This window comes from Tiliqua scincoides, chromosome 4, assembly GCF_035046505.1.
Source record: "Tiliqua scincoides isolate rTilSci1 chromosome 4, rTilSci1.hap2, whole genome shotgun sequence".
Taxonomy (NCBI): domain Eukaryota; kingdom Metazoa; phylum Chordata; class Lepidosauria; order Squamata; family Scincidae; genus Tiliqua; species Tiliqua scincoides.
Window position 1 is genome coordinate 117,894,890 of NC_089824.1, and position 22,638 is coordinate 117,917,527.

At 40.6% G+C, this 22,638-nt stretch overlaps 1 protein-coding gene across 3 annotated transcripts in view; it reads right to left on the bottom strand.

The window, feature by feature from the left end:
* Positions 1–4,571: 4,571 nt before the first annotated feature.
* The window catches only part of IVNS1ABP (influenza virus NS1A binding protein), a 31,340-nt gene continuing 13,273 nt past the window's right edge, over positions 4,572–22,638 (bottom strand). For all 3 annotated transcript variants that reach the window (XM_066626379.1, XM_066626377.1, XM_066626378.1), the window contains exons 6-15: positions 19,823–19,996; positions 17,625–17,750; positions 16,171–16,275; positions 13,779–13,905; positions 13,290–13,514; positions 12,662–12,783; positions 12,335–12,461; positions 12,100–12,231; positions 11,561–11,734; positions 4,572–6,480 (exon numbers count right to left, since the gene is read on the bottom strand). In XM_066626379.1, the coding sequence (XP_066482476.1) occupies positions 6,227–6,480; positions 11,561–11,734; positions 12,100–12,231; positions 12,335–12,461; positions 12,662–12,783; positions 13,290–13,514; positions 13,779–13,905; positions 16,171–16,275; positions 17,625–17,750; positions 19,823–19,996 (1,566 nt within the window). In that variant the 3' untranslated portion in view covers positions 4,572–6,226. The remainder of the gene's footprint in view (positions 6,481–11,560; positions 11,735–12,099; positions 12,232–12,334; positions 12,462–12,661; positions 12,784–13,289; positions 13,515–13,778; positions 13,906–16,170; positions 16,276–17,624; positions 17,751–19,822; positions 19,997–22,638) is intronic.

Consider the following 22,638-nt stretch of genomic DNA (forward strand, 5'->3'; position numbering starts at 1 on the left):
GAAAGTGCTGCCCCCTGGATTATCTTCCAGTGCCATTGCTTCAACACACCATTAGTGTCTCATTCTCCCCCCCCCCATGTCCAAATTCAACAGGCCCAAATGCCTGTTGGGAAAGATACTGTCACCACTGAGGCAACACTCAGCCTAGTGGAGTTTCAATGACACTCTGCAGTGGTTCTTCACATGCTCAGCCTATGATCTTGCAAGGCAGAAACAGTAATTGGTGTCTTGCCTGTTATAATATTGCTCAGGAGACATGCAGCAGCTGCCATTCTCTGTGGCAGGGAATTCCCTCCCCCCTCCCCCAAACTGTGTGGAGTACTTTCCTGCATCCGTTTGGGTGTTTGTATATGGAGTCCTGTGGCAGAATATCTAAAAGTGTTCTGTCAAGAAAATGTTCTTCCTGTTTTTCTTCTGAGGCCAGTTGGTTTGAGCAAAGTGCTCCTATTTTGTACCCAGTGTCCTTTGTACCCAAAGTCCTTCTAAATCCACTCAACAAGAGGCTAGCGTTTTGTAGCCCAGTACTTTGATCATCTTGGCGGCGGAGTTCATTGGTATCCAATACTCAGTTTTGGCTGCATGGGTAGAGCAGGAGAAATGGGGGTTCAGTTATTTGGGCATTGTCAGAGTATGAGGGCCTTTAACCCATGCTTGATTCTGAGCTCCATCTGTGCATATGTCCCCCAGCCCCTTGGACCATTCTTGTAGGAACACAGTTCAGCAGTACTGAGAGGTCCTCCAAGATCACTCCTCTCTGTTTCTTCAGCTGGGCTAGGGAAATGGAGTGAACAGATTTCAGAGGTGGATGACTCCCTTAGCACTCTGGCAGCATGGAGGAGGAGGCAGCCTTCAAGATCATTCTTCATCCTTCATTCCCTGACTACATCAGGGAAAGCGATCTCCTCTCCCATCTTTGCTATCCATGAATGGACCTCTTCAGAGTCCCCTGCATCATCATACGGGCCTCTGAAGAAGCAAAATTGCAGGTGGGGAGCATGGGACACAGCATGGCACAAGTCGCTTGGTTGTGCAGCTTGTGCTACTGCTGCCTGCATTGATGGCTTCAGGGGTGGTAGTGTTCAGCCAACTGGGCCCCTGAAAGTCTGTGGGCCTTTAGTCACTGGCTGGCCTCTGATGCACACCCCCCCCCCCAATTTGGGGATCTCCACTGATATGAATGCATCTGTATTTGTTTATAAGTCTTGTGCTGCCTTTGTTAGATGCTAGTGTGGGAGGCAGGCCTTTGCTCAGGAAAAGATTGGATATGGCCGCTCCCCTGATCCTTCCCCACTATTCCCAGACCTCCAGTTTCCTTTGCCTTACACCAGTTTAGGGCTTGTCATAACTCAGTGCATTGTAAATTAATCTGTGTGGGTATAATCTGAAGTTCTCAGCATAAAGAATTAGAAGTAAACTTCTTCAGTCAGTGCATCTCACAGCCCAATTTGAATGTTGCCTTGCACAGGTGCAGGGGACCTGCGCTGGTTCCCAAGTATTGCAAACATGTCATAATGTACATTTGCACTCAAGAGCTGGCCACGCCAGCCTAACATGTGCCAGCTTGCTGGTGCCAGATCTAGGTCTGGCACTGGCCAGAGTAGGAGCTGATAGAGGGTGGCATGAGGATTTTCCAGAAGCAGTGTTTCTGGGTAGGGGAGGACAGCACGGGGGAGGATCAAGCCCGGGAAGGAGCAGGAGTGGCAGGCCACACCATACCCTAACCCTTGCTCCAGGCCTCAAAGCCCTACATGGGCTTCAAGGCATGTGCTGTCAGTTATAGAATTGTGCTGCAAGGTTGTCATTTGCATATTTGCTTGGGAGAAGGTACAAATGATCTTGGTGGGAATTATTTCAAGGTCAACACAATACACATAGGATTGTACTGTGTATCACTGGTGTCCTTGAGGGAGATGAAGTGCTCCCAGGCAGCACAGGTGGGGATGTGTGCTGCCATCCCCTCCCCTTGCAGCACCTTCCTCACAGTGCACACTCTGCAGAGGGGTGGTCAGCCTGCCCTTGGAGCAGCGGGGGAAAGCGACCACGTTTGCACCCTCCTTCCCCCCTTTCTTAAGGGGGGGAAGAAGGGGCGGTCCAGAGTGATGTGGAGCTTTCCCCCACCACTCTGGTCCACCCACCCTTCTTTTCTGCCTTAAAAACAAAGTAGAAGAGGTTAGTCAACTCACAGTGGTGCTACAAGGTTCTGAGAGTCTTTCCAAGCCGCCTGCCTGCCTGCCTCCTCTGCTTGTTTTTTAAATGTAGAGAAGGCAGGTGGCTCAAACAGTGGTTGCAATCATGACTTTCCCTGCTGCTCCAAGCTGCCTGCCTTCCTCTGCCTTTTTATTTTTTAAAGTGGAGAAGGCTGTCAGCTTGGTGCAGCAGGGAAAAAGTTCATCCAACTGTCCACCTGTGACAGAGAAGCAGGCTGGGCAGCAGGAATGGCCATGTGCTGCTTCAGCTACTTGCCTATTTTAAGAAGTGGGTGGGCAGGTGGAAGAAATTGCAGTGACATCATCACATCACTGCAATTGAATGAGGGGGCAGCAGCAGTGAGTCCTGGCTCCTGGGTGGCAAGAGAGCCCAAGCTGCAGGTGCTGTGTATCTCCATTTGTTCAGAAGAAATGAGAAATTTATATTGTCGAAGAGTTTCTTCTTTGTTTTGCAAGAGCAAAGTCACTACCTGTTTCTGTAGGTTAATTTGAAAAAAACCTTGGGACAGGTGTTTAAGTATTAAATAATTTTGCCTTGCAGCTTTTTATGTCATCCAAAATGTTTTAATTACCTTTTTGTAATGCACTGACTAATTGTATTGCTACTATTTAACATTTTTATAAAGAGAGGTTCCATATTACTGGTATGAATGTATTCCTTAAAAACCATTACTTGTATCACTTTTGTCCGGTTTTTGATCTTATGTTTTATTCATTTCTTAGTTAGGAGGAACTGTTATTTTCACCCAGCCACAGCAAATCTAAGTCCCACTGATTTCAGTAAGAAAATTAGTCATAGGATGACTTAAAAGTGCTTTGCTTTAGCTGGATTTCTGCCCTAAGGTTTTAGAGCAGTGGGTCACAAAACTGACAAGGAAAATCTATTGAGCCCAATACAACATGCACATTTACTCATGAGTAGGCAAATATGCCTCAGTATATTACAAAAGGGAATGCAAAGGCTCCAGAATGGTCCTAATCTGATGAATGTGATGCTCAACAAACACTCCAGCATGTTTGTCCCCCACATTATAAAGGAAAAAAACAGAAGCCTAAGTGGCTGATAAAGTGAAAGTTCTTTAGGCTGCAATCCACACTTCCCTGGGAATAAGTCCCACTGAACACAACAGACATGCATAGGATTGTGCCCTTAGTCTTATAAAGCTAGGTGGGTCCTGATAAAGTATCATTTTAAAAAGTGGGCCCCAGTGCTAAAAAGTTTGGGAACCATTGTTCCAGAGTTCAGTTTAGGTAAATTTGTTTCGTGTATCGAACACATTGCAGTAAAGCTGCAATAGCTTTTGTTACATTCAATTTAATTATTAATTTTAATGGGCTGTGTTACAACCATCAAGGGAATGTTTTCTTTTCAATCAGAAATGTCTCCTAATGACTGGAAAAGTGGGGACATGCTTACTACAACATTGGTTGCTTTTACACTAGCCCCTTTTCCTTTGAAATTGGCATAATTTATTCATTTAAAGCACAGTCCTATATATATCTACTCAAAAGTAAGTTCCATTGAGTTCAATGGGATTTACTCCCAGGTAAGTACAGGATTGCAGCTCTTTTTCTTTAGCATTGTGATGTCCCTTGTGATGGTGGGGTCTGCTATATAGGATTGCAGCCCTAGTTATTAAGAAAAAGTCAGATTTTGTTGCCATTGCAATGTTTGCCTTTTCTCTTTTTCAGTCCTGGTTTGTATAGTGCAGTGTATCTCAAACTTTGAGGGAGCTTTATTCCCTCAGTAAGTCTTTGGGGAAGGGGCTAGGGCAGCAACCCCATCCCCAAGATGGGGTTTATGTAGATAGGGCTGCAGCAGGCACTCCCAAAGGCTTGAAATGTTCACTAAATGCAGGGCCAAAGCACCTTCTGCAAAACAGAAGCCTCGGGGAGCACTGTGGAGGGCTGCACAGGGTTTCCTGCACCTGCTGCAGCTCTACCTCCATAACATGAAAGCACCCCCCCTTCAACCCCCATAGGGACTGCATCCCTTCCCTGCCCCTTTACACAAACTGGTGGGGCACCAGAGAACCACTGGTGTAGTGGTATTTGACTCAGAACAGGATTGCAGTGACAGTCTGTTCAATGTGGACTGGCAAAGATCCAAGAGGAGTGGTACAAGGGTCAGTTGTGAAAAGGTTGGCCTTTGTGTTCTCTTTCTCTCCAAGTCCAACTTCAGTTATTGGTGATGTCTTGGTACATATGGATATTTAAAAAGTTAGAACACAAATTTTGCTTACTTTTATTAGTGCAATAATAATTGCACTAATTTAATAGTTTAATAAAGCACAGTTGTACTAACAAATGAGTCTGAACTTTTGGATCGCTTGGACTGCAAACAGGAGATACTTCAGGGCAGACTGACTAGACCATATATAACATTTTATTATTCCAGTGAGAGGGACCAGGAAACTACATTAATGAAAGGCCAGTAGCAGCACAAGCTGGGTAGATCTTTTCTAATTTAAAGGCTTCAATCCAGAAAGTCCCACTGAATTGAAAGGGTTTTACTTCTGAGTAAATATTTTAGATTCTTATGGGATGGGGCTGATGTTACAGAGAATATTGTGCTATATTGTGTTCCATATGGAATCATCATTTTCATTCTGCCTCCAGCTAAAAGCAGAAAAGCACTTCCTCAACTGTGCTAAAGGGACCTAGCCATAGAAGATTTTAAAAAACGTTTCTGCCATGACTTGTCTATTTTGTCCAATCTTCCTGTATTGATAATGCTCTGGATTGAACAATTAAAGTGAAAATAAGCATGTAGGAGAGAGAACACTACAAAGGGAATCTCATGACAAGGTTAACAGTTTGATATTTATCAGAGATTTTCATAAAGCCCAGTTAATAAATTAGCCATGTTCCCTTCCTTGCAAAAATTCTATTTTCAGCCAGAACAGCACATTCATACTTTGCCTTAAAAGGATGCAGATATAAATTGACATATATGTATGGATGCTACCCCTAAATAAGGATGAATAGCAAGGCTTATTTGATATTTGTTTAAAAGGCACATCTCATTGCTTATGACCAACGGGCACAAGTAGAATTTTACGTCATCAGTTTCTTTGCATTAGGACAAACAAATCAGTCATTTTTAAACAAATGAAGCACAATTTGTATTACAGCATGTTTTCAGCTTGCAGTAGAAAGATACAAACTTATACAATTTTCAAATGGATATCATTACTAGCTAACACATCAAAGTTTTGCAGCTTTTAGAGTTCAGCAGTTATAAGCCAGCCAACCACACAGAAAAGTACTCTGCTACATTAGCTGAAGTTCATCTGAAGTTAATATTCCGCATTACCATTACAGCCATGTTCACAAACTCCACTCTGATGCAATAAAATCAATATTATGTACTAATACAACATTGTTGCAGGAAAAAAATCTTAAGAGTTATCAGACAGTGGAATATGACATGTCTCACTCCAATATCTATGAACATTGAGATTGTCTCTTTGCTTCAAACACATTTGTATCTTCTGTCACTTCAGGATATAACAACTCTGACTATATATATATAAAAGTTATAAAAGGCAGGCAAATTGGCAGGTGTGTCAGCTTTTTTTAAAAAACAAAGCCATTTATTTAAATAAGGCTTAGACTGTTCCAGTTATTTAAGATGATAAAGCCAAAGGAGGCCTAAAAAGCAATTGCTCACAATGAAGACCACTCTTTCCTGCACCAGAAATGAACTGTAAAAAGGTAAAATATGTGTGCAAATTGGCAAAACAAACATTGGGGGAAGCTCTTGAAAGAATATGCTTCATCAGCTTTAATTCTTATTATCTCAGCAATACCAACTTCCAGAGTTTACAAATTCTAGTACACAAAACACCCTTCGTGTATTCTAAATAAAAATATGTACAGCATATTAATAGTATGCAATATGCAAAAGCCTTGTGTTGCTGATGGCAACTTTTAACCCCCCTCCCCTATTCACATGTGTACCTCTACTAAAACAATTACATCACTAAGCCTGTTAGTTTTAAGGAGAGTTATGTTAGTTAGAATTTGAAAACTTTTGTGTATGGGCTCCATTCATTTGACTCAGAATTATAGACTTCAATTGTGTTCAGAAACTCATTGCCATCAAATCCCCCCACTGCATAGATAGTATTGGCCACTGTTGCAAAACCAGCATTGCTTCTTGGAATGGTCATACTACCCATCATCTTCCACTCGTTCTTAGAAGGGTCATACATCTCCACACAGCTGACTGCACGTGAACCATCAAAGCCACCACCAACAAAGAGTTTTCCTAGGAAATGAGTAGACATGTTTAGAGGACTGACATCGTGCACTCCTAAAGCACATCCAAGCAGGACACGTTGCACGCACGACCCTTTACTAGTTAAGTTCATTGGAGTTCTCTTTTGCAAAGTCAAATTCGGTTACAAATTTTTCAAAAATCTTTCTACTAAAGGCTTCAACATGTCTCCACCTAAAAACTCATTTAGAATACCTAGCCTCATCACTGCCTGCCCAACTATAGTACACCATTTCTCTCTGCACAACTTCAGCAAGATTTTCATCTCAGTTACATCCAATCAATTTTAGGGCACCAAGGCAGCGGTTCTCAAACTCTCAGGAAGTTTTAGAACCAAGGTAAGTTGTTGTGGGAGAGGCAGTAACATGACCCCCAGAATCATGCTGCTTCCAGGAATGGGGGGGGGGGTCTGCTAACCTACAGCCTGCTCCAACCTTATGTTGTGGAGGGTCCAGGAAATCTGCAGATCCCTCTGCAGTACTCCCCAAGCATCCAAACTTCTACAAGAAGTAAAAAAACACCCATTTTCCTTGTGAAACAGGAAGTGGGTTGTTTTTTTCCCAAACTTTTTACAGGAAGCTTGGTGAGCACTGTAAAAGTGGTCAGCAAGCTCCCTGGACCCCCCAGGAGGTTGGAGCAGGCTGTAGTAAACCCCCCCCCCTTCTTCCTGGCAGCAGCGCAATCCAGGGGATTGCACTGCTGCCTTCTTCCCTTCCCCTTAAGGGGCCAGAGGTAGGGCTTATCAGGCTGGAGCATCACCAACACCCCAGTTTGAGAACCTCTGCACTAGGGAGAACAAGCTGCTTTGATGACATGGGAATGGTTCACGCTTATCTTTGCACCGCAGACACTTGCCCATAAGTCAACTCCACAGATAAGTCGAGGGCAGGTTTGGAGCCAACAATCATGGAATTTTCTATGACCCTCGGATAAGTCAGGGGTTAAACTTTGTAGGGGGGGTCTGACTATAATTTTGTCTCATTTTACCTGAGGCCAGATCCTGAAAAATAACCTACCACTAATTGTTACCTAAGAACTGTAGTCTCTAATTTATTAAAAACATAGTAAAAGATCATAAGATACATTTTTATTCTTTTTAAGTTCTGGTCTTCATCACCTTTTTGTTAGCACTATCAGAGTAAGTGCACTGTAAACAACATACCAGTAAAACAGTGGTTCCCAACCTGGTATTCATGTACTCCCAGGGACACTCAACAGGACCTTTAGGGGTACTTGAAAAAGCATGGAATAATGGTAGAAAAAGGGAGGTCATGCTCATGAATGCCTTGCAAGGACCAGCAAGGGAGGAAGGGAGGTAGCTAGTTGGCTGTGAAAGCCCCACCAATAGCTAGTTTTTGGTCATCAATTCATGTATGAACCAGTGATTGAAAACCAGCACAGTAAAAAAAGCTGAAACATAATATGGAAAGTGCTCAATCACCCAGAATTTCTCAGCACACTTCTGGTGCAGAACAGTGTCTTCTGTTCTTCAAACAGATAAAAAGAGAAAATATGTGATGAATACATGAAGTCTGGGCTTTCATATAGAGGAGAATGAGGGCTTGTATTATTAATTACAAACATTTTGCTAATAGGAAGGGTACAATTTATGGAAATGGGCTGCCAAGGGATATGCCAGTGAAAAAGGTTAGGAACCACTGCAGGAGAACCATGAATCAAATCCACCTTTAAGGTGTCTGGTGTGTTAAGCCAGAAGCTCTACGTACAACATACGACCCATAAAACATAACTGGGAGTGTGCTATTCAGTTCACAGCAGAGAGATGCAGCTGCATTTATTTGCAACCCTTTTTACTCAGAAGTAGACCCACTGCTTTCCATGGGTGTTATTCTTAAGTAAGGGTGCATTGAATTGTAACCTGCTTCAGATGGAAAGGAGGATTCCCATCCTGGTGTTTCAAAAAAACAGACCTGCTTTGCAAGCATTTGCAGAGCAGAACCAGGCTGCAGCAGAAGGAAGGAGAATAAAAGGTTAACAAATTGCTTCTAAGGAGCTGTGTCTGCCTGCTGCTTGAGAAACTTGGCACCTGTCTGCCCTTGAGAAAGGAAACTTTTCAGAGTTGAAAGGCTTTGCCCTCTGATTGACCCGGAATAAAGCTGCAGTAATAAAGTGATAATTGGAGCTTGATTACTTGGCAAAAATTTCACGTACTGTAGGCGAGTAATTAAGAGGACCTCAAACTTCCTTCTTATAACTTCCACTGCTGAATGACAAAGTCCAGGAGATTGTAGGGGCCCTGAGGCCTAATCCCCTTATTTCACTGAGTACAATCCTGGCAGAATCAGAAACTAAAAAAATCTAAAGTTAGAAGCAAATTTCCCTTCCAGCACATTAAATCTGCACTAGAAAGTCCTGGTCAGTTTTATTCTGTAAATCCAATGTCAGTGAAGATTATTTCAAGAAACACAGCCTTACAGATATAGTATATCAAGATTTCAGTAAATGGAATAATCAATAGTTACATCTTACTAAAAATATGTAAGAACATCCAGAGTCAGTATGGTGACACAGTGTCTTTGGACAAGGGACAGGCCATTAATAGCAGGATCGAAACAAATGAGTTCTGGCAAACCTCTTACGATATGCTGCCATACACAATACATGGCAACACTGTGTGTATTTTCGCAAAGAATGACGTTGGCACTGTTAAGTAATGGTTGGCCTACTGCAGTGGATCTCAACACGGGCCACATGACCTCTTAGGGGGCCATGCCATACTTCAAAGGGGCCACATGGTAAAAATGGAACATTGAGGGCCATAGTAAATTTCTGTGGGGGTCAGTTATTAGGCTATGTTTTGTTAGCAAGCCTAACACTGCTACTATACTATACTTTTTATTTCTTTACAAATTATCTTTGTTACTTAGAATAAACAGTGCAGATGAGCTTGAATGAATAATGATAAACAATAGAGAAGAAAAAAGAATGGATCAGATGTCGGGTGAAGTTAAAGAAGTGGAGTATTTTGAAATGGGACAGGAGACGGAAGAAGCAATTGTCATAATAACTAAGAACCTTAAGGAAGAAAAAAGAGGAAATGTTCAGAGAGCAAGCTGTCTCACGAAGAGGATGAATTTATGGATTGAATTCAAGAACATCAGAATGAAAAAGAAGAAAGAAAAACAGAGAAGGGCCAAGAAACTCAACAGATTTAAGAGGAAAAAGAAGAAGTGGAAGAACCAGTCGGAGGAGTAAGAGGGAACACCAATAAGATAGATTACAAAGTAAGCAATAAGAAGGTCAAAATGGTTGAACAATAAGAAGAAATTTTTTTAAAAATCATATTAAATCAAAATAGATGTAAATGAAAATTTGAAATATAAACATTGCGGAAATTAAGTGGTATTAAGATAAATATTTTATTAATTATATTAAATTAAAGTAGATGAAAATAGAATTTGGAATATAAGTATTGTGAAAATTAAAGTGGTAAACATATGAAATTAATTAGATGGAACTGTAAATTTGAAATATAAGTATTGTGTAAACAAAAGTGGTATTAAGATAAATAAAAGGGTTTTTTTTTAAAGAGAAGGTAAATAAAATTATAGATGTCAATTTATTTTGGAGAAAATATTAAATCTGTATTTTGGGTTAATAAATATGTGGTGGATAAAGTATAATACCATTGTAATTGGAAATATTTGTTTTTAGATGTGATATTAGAAATTAAGAAGTAGATAAGAGATTTTATTTGAGGTTAGTTTAGTGGTAAGAAGAGTTTACAAGTAACAATTTGAAGCCTTTTTTGATTGGATAGATATGGAAAATGATATGTAATATGTTATTAGTTATTGAAGGGGTAATACCATTGAAATTGGAGACATTCTTTTTAGATGTGATATTAGAAATTGAGAATTAGATAAGAAAGATTTTATTTTAGAGACTAGTTTAGTGGTAAGAAGAGTGTATAAGTAAAGATCTGAAGCTTTTTTATGATGGAACAGATAAGATTAGAGGAAAAATATGGATCGTTTAGTTAAATTATTAACCAGTAGGTTAATGAATATGATAATTTTTGTATTGATGAATAATTCCGTTTGGATTAATGTTTGTTGTAATAGATGGCCACCACCCTTGTGTGTAACCTATGTAGTCCTAGCCCTAAGTCTATCCAATTTTCCTTACTTGTATCTGTAATAAATAAATAAAGCATTGTATAAAAAAAGGGCTTGAATGAATAATGAATGAATAAACAGAGAGCTTCCACCCTCTCCAACTAGAAGCAGCTATAAGTGGGGGTCAAAGAGGTAAAAGACGCTTAGAATGGAGCTATGAGCAAAAAAGGTTGAGAAATCCTGACCTACAGCAGTTCCCGGACAGCATACAATGAAATAATTGGCATCTTGTCCCCCTACAGATTGCTATGTAGGTTCTAAGAAGCACCGGGTTAAGTACAAACAAGTCAACTACACCCTGAACTGCATCATTATCCAGTTCATTAAATGCAAGAGTTTCAAGAACCGTTTATGTGATGCAGGAGCTTCAAGCAATGAAGGAAATATACAAGTGTTGGTTGCTCACAAACTATACTCCCAAGGGATGTTCTATAAGCTTTTGACTAGAAACAGTCAATGTTTTGGGAACAATTTTGCTGTGCTTCTGCGGACAGCAGCAACTTATCAGCAATGTATTAAGATGTCAATGTTTTGCTGCAACTCCCAGGGCAGTGGCAGCTCTAACTGCACTGCAGTCAGCTCTTACCAGCTGCCATTTTTTCTTTTAAATGTTCCAAGAAGGGACCCTATAGGGTCACACTCCAGAACATTCTAAAAGAAGAAAGGGTGTTTGGCAGGAGCCAACTGCTGGAAAAGTCATCACTGCTACTAAAACTGCTGCCCTGAAAGATACAGCAAAAAAGACAACCCAACGCACTGCTGAAGTTGCTATTGCCTCGAACACCAAAATAAAGAGAAAGAAAAAAGAAAAACCCCATTTCTATCACCACAAACAAGAGTGTTTGCTCTTTTGATCCAGAAGAGTGACCAAAAATTGGGGAAGGGGCTTAATTACAGAAATTACTATCATTTATTTATTTCCACAAGCTTACCATCAAGTACAGCAACACCAGCACCGCGCCTAGCCACATTCATGGATGCAATTAAGGTCCAGGTATTGTTTTCTGGATTGTAACGCTCCACACTATTAAGGCAGTTCCAAGACTCTGCTCCTCCAATGATGTACAAATATCCACCAAGTTCGCATACAGCAGACTGGTGTCTACCTACAAGTCAAAGGCAATAAAATCTTAGATCAGGGTAAAATAAAATTTCAGCCTCTAACAGCAGCAATTTATGCCTTTCTAACTGGCAGAAGGAATCATCAGCCAGTTAGTCTAACAGAACTCAAAGCAAATCCATGTGTTACTGGTCTCCCCATAGTTTGTGTGCTCTCTCTCTTCTCCCCCACCCCAGCAATATTCCTTCCAAAATGACCAAGTGAATCCTCACTAGATTTCAAGACTAGTAGTAAATCTTGATTTCCTCCAGTGGCCTCCTTCAATGATCCACTACAGCATGAGTTAAATGGAATTTGGTCATTTCCTCTCAGGACAGTAGTGAAAATCTATAGACCATGATATGAACTTACGAATGTTGAGTGAAGCACAGCCTGTCCAAGATTTTGTTATAGGATCAAAGACATCACAGTTTTTCAGTCCCTTCTGCCCATAAGGATCTGAGCCACCAACAATATATAGCTTTCCATTCAGGGTACAAACTCCTGTTCATGCATAGAAAGAAACCAATCTTATTATGAGTATTCAGAAAATCATTTGTGAGTATTTAGAAAACCCATACTCTTCATTGATATTGCAGCCTTTTACCTGCATTGCAACGGTTGGTTCTCAGTTCTGGTACTGGAGTCCAATCATCTATCTCTGGATCATACATTTCCCCACAGCTCAAGTCATCTGAGTGGCCATTTGATCCACCGACAACATACAGCTGTCCCTAGAATGGATAAGGAAAACAAAAATCAGAGTATAGCAATGATCCATAAAATTATGTACGTTTAAATGCATAAAAGTTGCTCTTCACTCATGCCCCTAACCAAACTTAAAATACTGCCATGACTAAAAATCAACAGGATTTGGCAGGTAATCTGAGACCATGACACAGCACAGGAGCACAGCACTTCACCCCACAAATACCATTAAAACGGCCATCTGGAACCGAGCTCTTGGTGTCCTCATTGGTGCAACAAAAGTCCAGCAGTCCTTTCGGGGATCATAGCATTCAACAGTGCGCAGACATTCTTCTCTATTATAGCCACCTAGTAGTAAGACAAAGTGTACAAGACATATTTTGATACAGGATACATCCCATTACATAAGCTTGTTCTAAGACAGTTGTCTCCAAACCAGAGACTGCTGTGTCCTGGAAAAGCCCTCCCTGTCCTGACTGGTACTTACTGTTCCGCAGCAGAGCTGCATTTTATTGCACTCCTCTGCTGTACAGGGATGCTCTGGGCAGTCACATCTATTACCCAGTGTCCCAGCAGGCTGTGCAGCAGGATGTCCAGGTAGACACAACTGCTCAGAGTGTCCCTGTACAGCAATGGACTGCAAAAAGACACAGCACTGTGGCAGAATGGTAAGCGCCGCTCATGGGGGGGGGGGGGAGGGATTAGGCAGGGATTTGGATCAGGCCCACAGGCTGGAGTCTGGAGAGTCCTGCTCTGATAAGTTAATAATATTCAAAACTCACTAGGGTAATTTGGATAAGCATGCAAGATGCATGGCAATGCAAGGGTTTTTAATACACTGTTCATGCCGTTACCTGCAGCTATGAGCTTGTTGTTAAGTTCTGCTGTTCCCAATCCAGATCGAGCATACTGCATAGGAGACATGGGCTTTTCAATAAAGTCACCAGGCTGAATCTCAAAACTCAAGCTTTTCAGCAATCGTGGAGTACTGGTTGGAGAACTCTGAGGACTGTTACGCCCATGAAGGAAAATCACACAGAACACACCATCCAGAACAGCAAGACACAGGTAGGTATTATCTAAGAAAATGGAAATTCAAGACTGCATTCAATTCCAAAATAAAAACATGGTTGTTCCTACTTTTAAAGCTACACCTAAGTTGGAATTTCAGCAATGCTAACTATATCCCCGAATGTATCTATTTTCTAACACTGGGGGGTGTTACTTTAATAGCATTTCTGTCAATTAAAAGAAATACTGGTGTTCTCTTTCTCACACAACTTTTACATGGGCATACAAAAGATGATCTATGAAAGAAACCAGAAAAGTAAAATTCTGCTTACTTGAGGTCTTCTCTGAAGCAACAATTTTCCACTCATGTTTAAGACTTTGCACTGCAGCATTTGGAGAAAGACTTCCAGAGGAACTGCTACTTATCTGCTTGAGATCATTCTCACGGGGTGCTTTTTTCTGCAAAATCAAAAGGCAGCTACAGACACCTATCCAGGGAGCATACCTTGATCTGCCTTTTTTCAGAACTAAGAATTATCTATGTGCAGCAACGTTTATAGATAATCTGCACAGGTACATGAAGAATATTTAAGCAGCAGGATGAAATAACCACTTCATAAAAACCATTTTCCATTTCATCTCATTATATGTTCTTCCAATTTGATTTGGAAGCTAACATAATTTGATTTGGAAACTATCGGGGGAAAACACAAACCCTCACGTTATTCCAAATGAAATCTGGAAATGTGACAATCACTACACTAGTTCATCTGTGTATAACCTTGGCAAATTGTGCCTATAAACTAGATCTTTGGAGATCTACAGTACAAATTCTTACATTCTTAAAAAAAAGAATATTGCACACTATTCATTCAAATTTTGAATGAACAATGGAATTATGCATAGGTCCAAACTGTTTGCTAACTTGCAAATTCAATGCTAAAGAGTGTGCCTATTTTAGGCGTCTGTCTTCATATTCGTATTTCAGAAGCAAAACATTTTCAACAAGACAGCTTCATCAATACTAATTGTGCACTGACTTCAGGTCTATAAAAGATGTCACATATTAAAAGTCATTCTACCTAGCCTCTTTCCTAAAGGATATTGCTGATGTATTCCTTGTTTATTTTTTAGATTCTGAGCCCCTTTTGAACAGAGAATTATTTCCTCATTTTTTATGGTGCTTTAAGAACATTTTTAAACTGAAAAAGCAGAATACAGCACACACACACACACCCAGCCAAAGGGAGGTTTTTCTGAGCCTCTGAGAGGCAGCGCACAACTGTGCACTGCCTCTGCGAGGCTCAGAATGCCCAAATCACGTGAGAGACATGACTTCCAGTTTCCTCAGGAAATTGGAAGTCACATCTCTCATGTGATTTGGGCATTCTGAACCTCTGGAGGTGAGGGGAGCACAGGTTAATCAATCCTCGCTTGAAAACGGGGTGCCGATCCACATCCCTGTCGCCAACTGTATAAATATTCTTAGTAATATAAGGGCTATCCATTCTTCTACTGCTTCTCTTTTCTTCCTGCACCCACTTTTCATTTCACCCTATGTTTTCTTCTGTTACTATATCTGGCTGCCTGCTCCTGTAGACTCAATTTTTCTCTTTTCCTCTAATGGGTAGAACAGGGTGGTATTATTATGATTATGCATTATGATGATGATTTGCAAATCATCTTTATTACTGTTTGATAATTGTAATTAAAATAGAAAATATACTGTTCCACAAAAAGATTAATTTACACCTTAATTCTAATGACTTCTGTATAGAAGTAGTATTACATCCCAAGAAAGATGTAATTTTTCAAAATGTCAAAGCCTACATTACTAACAAATTTACTAAATAGTAGCTGACTGATAACTATTACTAGAAAGCCCCAATAAAAAAAACCCTTTCCCTTCTTGCAAGTTCAGACACCATACCCATATACATTTAAGCTTTGATTCCCATTCTGGGTTTCTCATTTACTTAATTCCTTTTACACCTCTAAGTTCCTTAGCATTTTTAAACTGAAGCTTTTATAAAAGTAAAGTGGTGTAGAATTTTTGATATGGCAACAGTGGTAATGATTATATCTAGAAAGTGAGCAAGGTTTGCTTATAGCATCAATACACTACAGAATCATACTCCCAACTTTTCTTCTGCTTCCTAGTTTGAATGGCAGTTTATTCAACATGCATCACTGCAATAATTGATCAGTTCAACATATGCATTTTGCCAGGTTTCCAGAAGAAAATATCTTGAGTTAATTCATGTTGCCACCCCTAGTTGTTTCTAAAAAGAAATTTCCTTTTAAAGTCTACACTATATGCTGAAGCACTGCATACAGGAATTTATTCAGCACATTTTCCCTGAATTCTTTTATGTTTTTTTTCTGAAAATTGCTTCTACCTGGGTCTTCATCTTTGTTTCCTCAGTTTGTCCTCCGCAGCATGTTCACACACAGTCCTCTCATAACATTAAACAACCTTACCTGAAAGGTCAACAACTAACTTTCTGCTTATTTATTAAGCCAACATTTCGCACACATGATTTTAAAGTTACAGCCTGAAACAGCTAAACAAACTAAGACCACACAAATCATCCATGGGTGGCTATTTTCCCATCTGCTTAACACTTGAGATTACCTCTTACTATAATACACAACATTTTGGTTGTGCGATACTACTCTAACCAGTTTTACCTGAGGTTACCTCAGACTATGTGCAATTTGTACCTGCACAAACTGAATGTGGTCATCACTGCCATACACCTCAGCCTGTCCATCTAGTAGATTTCCATCAAGCAGCTTGTGATCAGCTGAGTAGTACAGCGTTTGAACCTGAAAAACAACAGAACAGCCATGTGGCTACTGTCTCCATAGCTACTCAACTATTGGTACATTGCACACAAACTTCACAAGGTCTCCAGTATAGTTCAGGTTCTCTTCTCTCAATCTAGTAGAATGGCAAAATTAAAAAAGGAAGTTGCTCTCATGATGATAAATCTTCAAATATTGGATGAAGGATCTTTGCTTTCACAGCTCAAAAGAAATCTTCAATTTCCTTGACGTCTACTCCCAGTGCAGTAACATTAAGAGACAGGACAAGAATAATGTACATTATCTTGCAGAATAAGCTGTACAGGTCAACAATGTCAAGCAATAATTTTTGCAAATAAGAAACTTGTTTGCGGGGAATAGCAAAAATTACATTTTCCTTGTCTAAAATATCCTTGTCTAAAATCAAGAATATAAATAAACTACAACAAGATTATTTAAAGGGTCATATTAAATTAGTGGAGCTACTTTGCAATTCCAGGAAGTGTCTTGCCTATTACCATATTAAATGCATGGGAACTGCTAGGGGAAGTTTGATCATTTCATTCAAATTCAAAGCATAAAGGGGCAAGAGAATATATTCAGTAGCAAACCTAACTGTCCCTTACACAGTAGCATTATCAGAATCTACCTTGCCCAGGAAGGCAAAAGAAGTAAGCTTTTCGTTTTATGTTTCCCCAAATAATTTGAAATGTATACCTCTACTGCAATTCTCAGAACCTCATTTTAGATTTAGACCATGCTAACTGTAGAAGTTAGTCATGACTAAAGCCATTTTACACACAAGACTTTTCAAAAAGTTCAGATATCCTGTAAAGAAGTAAACACCATTAATCATCATCATCGTTCTCTGCCCACAGCGGATTTTCTTAGGAGAACTGGGGCAGGACTGCTGCTTCTTTACGTGTCAATACACTTGAAGTTTCTTCTATGTTCTTCAGCCTTGGATATCCTAGTTTTGTTAATAAACCTATGGGGAGATAAATCAATGGGGAGGAACAACCATTAGAACCTTTTACCTACTTCTCTGTTTAAGCAAAACCCTGTAAAAGGAACACATTAAGAACATATAATGAGTTTTACAACCACCGCCCCATTTTAAAGATAAAATTCCATGCTACATTTGAAGTTTTTAAAGAATATAGTGAGCATAAAAAAGAATCAGAAGACCAGACTGAATAGTTTATGCAGCATCTCACCTGGAACCCCCCTAGTTTCTCAGCTTAGGGATACCTACAGTAAAATTTAAATTCTTCAAACTTTTAAAGAAAGAAAAAGAAAATGGTATCATCCTTAATTTCAGAAAAGCTTATTGTTTACAGACTGCCAAATCTCATTTCCTTAAGACTAACCTCTTCCATCAGATCTTCCAGACTGTCTCCATTCTCCCAAATACTGCGCTGCACCCAGTTGATTACCTTTGTGTATAGTTTGCCATTGCTAGGCAAGCTAACATTGTCTTCAAGCATGACCTCCAACTGGAATTAAAAACAAAGGGTTTAATGGCTACTGTTTGCACGCGTATGAGGTAAACCATTAAAACTATACATCACGAAGAACAATTCCACCAGTCAAGCATTACTCATGTCTACTGATATAGCATTGTTTGTACTTTGGGACCTATATGTCAGGGTTCTTTCATGCTGCAGTGCAACCAAGATACAGCACTGCTAGGATAGGACAGGCTTGATTTCTTAGTGGTTCACATTAAATTTTATGGATCAGAGCAAAATGGCTGCAAACTGAGGCACAGTTAAGAAGGGCCTCGGACTTATCCTCCACCACCACTGGAATCACCAAGGGTAAGAAACTGGCTGTGTTCCCACCACAGCAGTGTCCTTGAAACTGGGACTACAAAGGAGATATGAAGCAAATGCATGCAATTCAACTACACTCCATGGGTCTGCGTAATATATCAAGGAAACTCTCCTCTGCTTAGTTTGAATAAAGGTCATAGAAGCAGTAACTATACTGAACAAAAACATTCCAAATATGCAAAACCTATTACCCATTACTTTGAAACTGTAATCAACTTATTAAATTAAACTAGCTCCTGGCGGCATCACTACTGTAGATACTCGCCTATAAGGCAATAAATTTGTGCCCAGAAATGATGGGAGAATCGTGCCCCCCCATCTTATCTGCGCAGTCACTGAGGGGGCGAGGGGGCCATCTGCACCCTGCCTCAGTCAGGGAGGGACTCTGTGGAAGGAGGGGCAGTGGTGCCTCTTGAGGTCTTGCGTGGGGTTGTAGGATTCCTGGTAGCCTCACCTCCCATCAGGTCCCCCCATTGTGCAAGGACCCAGAGGAGCCCTGGAGGAGGAAGGGCGGTGGGGGAACAGCCTACTGGCCCGGCGCTCCCCCGTGCAGCTACTGCACGCATGCACTCAGCAGAGCGGGGTTGTCACCAGACCAATGGAGGACAGGGAGCGCCCTGCGCTGCCTGCTCCCCACCAGATGTTCCCTGGGCGGAGGCAGCGTGCCTCCCTCCGTGCCTCCTCCCACAGACGCAGCCGTGCGCTTGGGAGTAGGCAGCGCAGGTCGCTCCTTGCCCTCCATCAGTTCGGTGACAGCGGCAGCAACAGCCAGGATGCCCCTGCTCTGCTCCCTGCCTCCGTGGGCAGCAGGACTTAAGTGAGTGCGTGCAGCAGCTCTCAGTGGGCACGGGGGAGCACTGGGCCAGCAGGCTGTCCCTCCACTGCCCTGTCTCCTCTGGGTCCTTGCGCAATGGGGGTACTGGCTGGATGGGAGGCAAGGCTGCCAGGAATCCCAAAACCCCACACAAGACCCCAGGAGGTGCTGCTGCACCTCCTCCTGAAGAGGGTCTACATCTGAGTAAATCGGGTGCTGCTTTCCAGTTTCTTTCACTCCCCTTCCATCACCCCATCTGACTCCCTGCTTGATGAAATGAAACCCCACGTGCAGCTGAATCTCCCCACTGTGCAGTGTCTTCCCTGGGTAAGAAGTGTTCTTTCCAGTTTCTTTCACTGCCGTTCTCCCCCCCCCCATCTTACTCCCTGCTTGATGAAATGAAATCCCATGTGCATCTAAATCTCCTCACTGTGCAGTGTCTTCCCTGGGCAAGAAGTGTTCTTTCCAATTCTTTCATTCCCATGTGTTTTTATCAAAGAAGAATATCTATAATGATGTGGCCCTTCTGCCAAAAAGTTTGGAGACACCTAATCTATAAGATAGATCATAGTTTTTAATAAATTAGTCTGTACTAAAAACAGTTTTTGCTATGCTAAGTATACATACTGTATATACTATGTATGTATACTGTGTTTTTAATACTTACTATGTTTTAAATAAATTGGAGACTGTATAGTTCTTGGGTAACAATTACTGGGTTATTTTTCAGGAACTGGCCTCAGGTAAAATCAGACAAAACAAGACCCCCGACTTACCTGAGGGTCATAGAAAATTCCATTATTTTTTGGCTCAAAACCTGCCCTCGACTTATCTGTGAGGTCAACTTATGGACGAGTTTCTGCAGTGGCTTCCATTTTAATTTGAAAATGAAAGTAGAAGTGTGCATGCACACACTGACCTTTAAGCGCGGCAGTTTGAGAAATTCCTCCTGGTCGGAGATCTGTAACAAATGCTCCTGAATATAACCATCAATCTTGTTCAGCAAACGTGAATCACCCATGTTGTTTGCAAAATTTCGATAGGAGATGCAGCTTTCAACATTCATTTTTGAGAGCAAATAGTCTCCACAAACCTTTAAAAAGCACATAATTAAGTATGTTATGAGTTTAGTAAGGGCTCAGAACACTTACGGGAGTTTTTAATTAACATTTTTCAGCCCACCAAACTGCTAATGCATAAGTAATTCATTTCAGTTTATTTATCACAGTCTTCTGGCCTAGTTTCTACAAATCAATTTCTATTAATTTAAAAACAACTAATACTACCGTAATTGAAACTTCTGAGAGGAGAAATTCTCAAACCACTAGCAATTACTTAGCAGAAAATACTATGAAACAAGCCCCAAGAAGCACCACTTTCTTTTAGGACACTAATAGCAAATAATGCTTTTCATTTTCTGAAAAAATTCAATTTTCATTTTGTGTTAGAATTATCAATTCTCATCTTTTCATATTGAAATAAACATTTTTATATGTGTGGCTTTGCTGAGGAATCCTTCATACAAGTTTTCTAAACACCTTAAAGTGTTCTCCTATCTCCTACCATCACACGTGCTTTTTTTTTTTGCAACACCTACTTGCAAAGATAAAAAATTATGACAGTGATCCCCTATCACACTTTTACTACCAAGATTTCACACAGAACTAGTCATCTTTTGCAGTGACAGGAATTATTCTTTGCGATCACCTCATTACCTCATGAACATTACACTTGTTCATGTGACTGCATAATTGAAACTGCTTAGACAGAGAGTGCAGTGAGTGAACATGTTCAAACAAGTCCATAAATTGTGCTCAATGACAACTATTTAGACCAGTGTTTCTCAAACTGTGGGTTGGGACTGACTAGATGGGTCAGGAGACAATTTCAGTTGGTTCCCGATCCATTTCAATATTTTATTTAATATATTAGACTTGATGCTACCATGGTATGTTCCTGCAGTTGGGAAAATGTTATACAGGTCCAGCCTATTTATATATGGATCTTTTATACATGGATTTGACTCAGCACGAATGGCCACTGCAAATGAGAAGGAATGTGCTGATCCATGGAGAGGAGGAAAAATGCATCTCTTTAAAATCAGTTTAAAAAACTGATCAGTCCTTTAACAATAGCTTCATTAATGAGAGAGGGGGGACAGCTGGCTGACAATCCATCAATTGTTCTCTCTCCAGGTGACCCCTTCCTTCCCCAAGCACGTGAAAGAAAGGTGATCACTTTGCATTGGTGAAAAGAGAGGCTGAGTGAAGCGCTTTTCTTTCTAAGCTCTTGGAGGTGGCTCCTTTTTTGTTCAATCTCTATCTTGCTGATCTCCCCTCTTCTCTTCCTACCTTAGGAATTTCTGCCCCTTCCCTAAATGGTACCTCTATTCTGATCCTCCTATATGCAGATGATGCTGTACTACTATCTATCACTAAACTGGGTCTTCGTAGATTGCTGAGGTCCTTCCAAGAATATTGTCTTTCTAATCTTCTATCAATTAATTCTGAAAAAACAAAGATTCTAGTTTTTTCTAAATCTTGGACATTGTCCTCCTGGAGGATTGACAACTTAACATTCCAGCAAGTCAAATCCTTCAGATACTTAGGAATTATTTTTCATGATAGACATTCTTGGTTATACCACCATAGATCTGCCATCTCCTCAGCCCTGTTATCTCAGGATGCGATCGCTCGGTTTTATTTTCATAAAGGTAACCAGTATATTCCTGCTGCCATTCATGCTCTCCAAATACAAGTTTATCCTAAATTATATGGAGTAGCTGTCTGGATTGAAGCAGCTAATCAGGAGATAGATAAGGCAGCAGCTAAATTTCTGAGACGAATTCTTGGAGTGCCAAACTTAATTAGGTTGTCCACTATGATTTTGGAACTGGGCATTCATCTTCCCACTACTGTAGCTTGGACTTCCACTTTTAAGTTTTGACTTAGACTCCAATATTCACCCGAATTCCATTCTCTTAGATTTATTGAAAGACCCTTTTTCATCCAATTGGTCTAAACTTATCCAATGCCAAATTATCTTCCTTAGATCTTTCTCCTGAACTTTTAGCTGATATGGACCTTCAAAAAGCACATCATCTCATTAAACTCAAACTCTGAGATCAAGAATACATAACATTACTGTCTAATTTAAATCCGACCTGTTCACACCTTTTCTTTGGATTGTCCCCCTCCCTTGGCCGCCCTGCGAATTATTTTGTCCAATTCACTAATCCCAGCAAAAGAAGGGCTTTCATGTTAACGAGATTGAACATATTTCCATCTGCAGTACACCAAGGGAGATTTTCTAAAATCCCTCGTTCAAATAGATCATGTCTGTTTTGTTCAGTTGAACCAGATACTTTGGATCATATTCTTCTTTGGTGTACTGCCCATCATAATCTCAGGTCCCACCTACTTGGCCCTTTTCTTTCTTCTCTTCCCATTTCCCTTGTTGATCCTTTCCCAGTCCTTCTTAGTGATTATTCCCCTTCCATCACTATTTTGGTGGCGGAATTTTTGGCGGCAGTTTCTATGGCAAAGGCCAGAAGCTAATAACTGATAAAGTTGTATCTCTTTGCCTTGTTATATTTATTATTATCGATGGATTTTTTTATATGCCAATAAAGGTTTACCAAAGCAAGCTCTTGGAGAAGGACTGATTGATGGATTGTCTTCTTAATGACTCTTATCTTACATCACAAAGGTCAGCAAGGCTGTTTTTAAAATCACT